At 35.9% G+C, this 3,882-nt stretch overlaps 1 protein-coding gene across 1 annotated transcript; it reads right to left on the bottom strand.

Moving 5' to 3' along the window:
• Positions 1-1,260: 1,260 nt before the first annotated feature.
• Positions 1,261-2,202, bottom strand: LOC110289250 (olfactory receptor 8K3-like). The gene has a single exon (XM_021155387.2). It carries the CDS (start codon positions 2,200-2,202, stop codon positions 1,261-1,263), a length of 942 nt encoding a protein of 313 aa, XP_021011046.1.
• Between the last annotated feature and the right edge of the window lie 1,680 nt (positions 2,203-3,882).

Below are 3,882 nucleotides of genomic sequence, written 5' to 3'. Positions count from 1 at the left end.
AAATTGATACAACCAAAGAATGCACTAAAACCCATACTACGCTAACTGTTGTAAGAGCCAAAAGTAAAGGATATCATTTCATGAGATTTCACAAGAAATCTACTTAATACACTAAGGCTTTATGTGCCAGAATAAAGACAACATGGCACTTCAACAATTTTTATTTTTTTAATTTATAGAATTCCATGATGTACTAAGAAGAATATGAAATAAAATATACAGATCTGGCCAATAAAAAATAAATGAAAGAAATATTTATACAAATTTTTGTAGTCAAGCTTAATCATCTATCTGAAATGCTGAATTCACTCAAAGGTACATATACACTAAATTAAGAAAATACTAGATTCTATGAAGAAACTACAAGTTGTTTCAGTAACAAAATACTCCAAATTAACCATAACTGGGGGAATCACGGATGTAGGTAAGGTTGATGTGATGGGTAAGTTTCATGTGATGGAACTTACATACAAGCAAGGTCTATAGTGATTTACACGCAAAGCAGAGAACTCAGTGTTCTCTCACTGTGGTCAACTGAGATTTTCATAGAACTCATAGAAATGAATGAATTAGGAAGAAGCTAGAGAAAGTAACCAAGGAGCTAAAGGGGTCTGCAACCCTCTAGGAGAAACAACAATATGAACTACTCAGTAACCCTGAGAGTTGTGTCTCTAGTTGCACATGTAGCAGAGGATGGGTTAGTTGGCCATCAATAAGCCGAGAAGAGGCCCTTAGTCTTGGTAAGATTATATGCTCCAGTATAAGGGAATGCCAGGGCCAGGAAGCAGGAGTGGGTGGGTTGGGGAGCAAGGCAGGGGGATGGTATAAGGGACTTTAAGGATATAACTTGAAATATAAATGAAGAAAATATCTAATAAAAAAATGAATGAATTTTTAAAAACTAATGAATATGGTGACAGAAATAATGCAACACATTATAAACATAATGAGTCAAGTATGCAATACCTTCTAGGCCCTGCTCTATAGCTCCTGTTCTATTTAAAGAGGACAAAACTATACCAATGCATCTTGTGATCTTTACACTTTATGAATATTTTGTGTGACTAAATAAATCCCATTAGAATCCAACCCTACTCATTAAAAAGTGTAAGATTTATTGTTTTATTCATAAATCCTTATAGAGAATTTAGATGTTCCACTACCAGGAAGAGTGATAACATTTAATTCTGTTGATCCTTTGTACTTGACAAACCTTTATATGGAAAATAAAGAGTGAAGGAATTGAATCCTGTGTGGATTTCAAAAGCAAACACTGTGTAGTTTTTTCCCTGTCCTATGAAGAGCATCTTTTACATCTTTATTCCTCAAGCTGTAGATCAAAGGATTCAACATGGGGATAATCAGGGTGTAAAAAACTGAAGCTAATTTATCAGTGTCAAAGGAATGACTGGATTTGGGCTGCATGTACATAAATATCAACGTTCCATAGAAGACAGTGACCACAGTCAGGTGGGATCCACAGGTGGAGAAAGCCTTGCGCCTGCCCTCAGCAGAGTTCATCCTAAGTATAGCTATAAGGATGAGCAGGTAGGACACAAGAACAAGCAGAAGAGAGGAAATTAAATTAAAAGCTGATAAGAACAACATTATCACTTCAATTTCTTGTGTATTTGAGCAGACCAAAGATAACAAAGGAAGACTGTCACAGTAGAAATGACTGATGACATTGGAGCCACAGAAAGACAAAGTGAAAATCTTAATTGTGATTAAAAGAGCCACAATTGTACAGTAAACATAAGGGATTACTACAAGCACCCAGCATAGCCTTTTTGACATGATGACCATATAGAACAGAGGCTTACAGATAGCCACATAGCGGTCATAGGACATTGCAGACAGAATAAAAAGTTCACAAGCAATGAACAGAAGAAAGAAGGCTAACTGTGTAGCACAAAGGTTAAAGGATATTCTATTTTGATCTACAAGAAAATTTTGTAACATTTTGGGTCCCACAGCTGTTGAATAACCAAGGTCAGTAGTAGCGAGGTGTCTGAGAAAGAAATACATGGGTGTTTGCAGCCTGGAGTCCACCATTGTAAGGACAATCAATCCCAAATTTCCCACCAGTGATATTAGATAGATGAGAAGGAACAAACCAAACAATGAGGACTGCAGCTCAGGGTGGTCAGTGATGCCCATCAGGATGAATTCAGTTACCACTGTGTGATTTTGGTTCTCCATCCTAGTTTATGAGACAGCCTGTTCTAATTAGAGAAATCTGCATTACCTGTAGAGTTAAATTATTATTAATTGGAGGAATTTGTTAAAAAGTATGATAGATAGCATATATCTAATTCTTTCATTATCCAATATTAAAATTAAATATTTACATACATATATATATATTTAATACACATGTATAAAACACTTGCTTTTAATGTTTAGTGTGATGTTTAACTAATTTCTTGAGTCACAATCTCTGATAGATGAAAGATAGGTAGATGGTACTTAAAAACATAGCTTAAAGTAGGATGATAAATGCACAATTTATTTTCATGCACATTAAAATAAATTTTAATAATTTCAAAAGTTTGTAACTATTTATTGTACTTCTTTAGAGTTTTCATTAATCATTTCTGTAATTCAAATTCATAGTGACATGTGATTATTAACTTTAGTGATACATACAAATTCACATACTTCCTGTGTATAAGAACAGCTAAAATCATTTAAAAATGCATCAACTCTACTTCAGAGCTGTTTATAGATAAAGCGTATAAGAGTATTAAAGTATAAAATATATTGAGTAGACATGTAAGTTCAATATTACAGAAAAATCACACATTGCAATTGTATCAAGAAAGCAAAGATAGTATATTCACATATATCTCTGATGCATTTATACAGAGTATTCAAAGGTAAATTTTGGCAAATACGTCATTGAAAACTAAGTCATGTGACCCAAACAGGCGTGCCTGTACATAGATAAAGGAAGCAGGATTTTAGTCTGCATTACATGTATACTGCCCCAAATAGCCTTAAAGAAGCACATTTATAAACTTTTTTTTCAATTTTTAATTAGGGGTTGAACTTACCATAAAGTGGATGTGGTCACAATTGTTTGTATACATACCAATGCACAGTACTGAACACTTTTACTGATCTGAAATGATAAGTAGATAGCTAATTAGGTCAAGCTTCTTGTTGTTCATTTGACCTATTTAAGGCATTGTCTCCCCTGTGTCAAGAGTAACACTGGAGTGCAAGCTCTGTTTCAATTGATTCTTGATGATTTTGTAATCACTATGGATGGAAGAAACAACTACTACTGTGACTACACAGGTAGTGGATAAAGGGATACACTATGAGACTTTGATGCTTCTTGGTCAAACTTTTGTCACAAGACATGAGAACCCACTGTTGACATATTTGTTACTTATAGCCTGGACACACAAGAACCCTGTGTGAGACAGATATAAATGAAGGCAATACCCCCATCCCTGACAATTAAGCGAGGGTGTGCTGAGTTGTCATCAATAGGGTTGCACTGCAGGCTTGTCTTCCTCCTTCAATTACCTTGGAGCCTTAGTTTATGTTTGCACCTGCCCAACTGGGTTTAAAGACAGGAGCCTAGCATAAGTGCCCTCTGAGATGCTCCAACCAGCAGGAGACTAAAACAGATGTAGAAACCTACATCCAAGCATTAGACTGAGCTCTAGAAGTCTTATGAAATATTTGGGGGAAGGGTTAAGGAACCTGGAGGGGCTAGGGACCCCATAAGAAGACCAACACAATCAACTAATCTGGATGCTTAGGGGGATCTCAGAGACTGAATCACCAACCAATGAGCATAGATGGGACCTAGGCATCTCCCCCCGACCCCTGCTCCAGCATATGTAGCAGACATGCAGATTGGTCTTC

Source organism: Mus caroli, unplaced genomic scaffold (genome assembly GCF_978045245.1).
Source record: "Mus caroli unplaced genomic scaffold, Mus_caroli_1 scaffold_2, whole genome shotgun sequence".
In the NCBI taxonomy this organism is placed as follows: Eukaryota; Metazoa; Chordata; class Mammalia; order Rodentia; family Muridae; genus Mus; species Mus caroli.
This window is presented reverse-complemented; position numbering and strand designations above follow the sequence as displayed.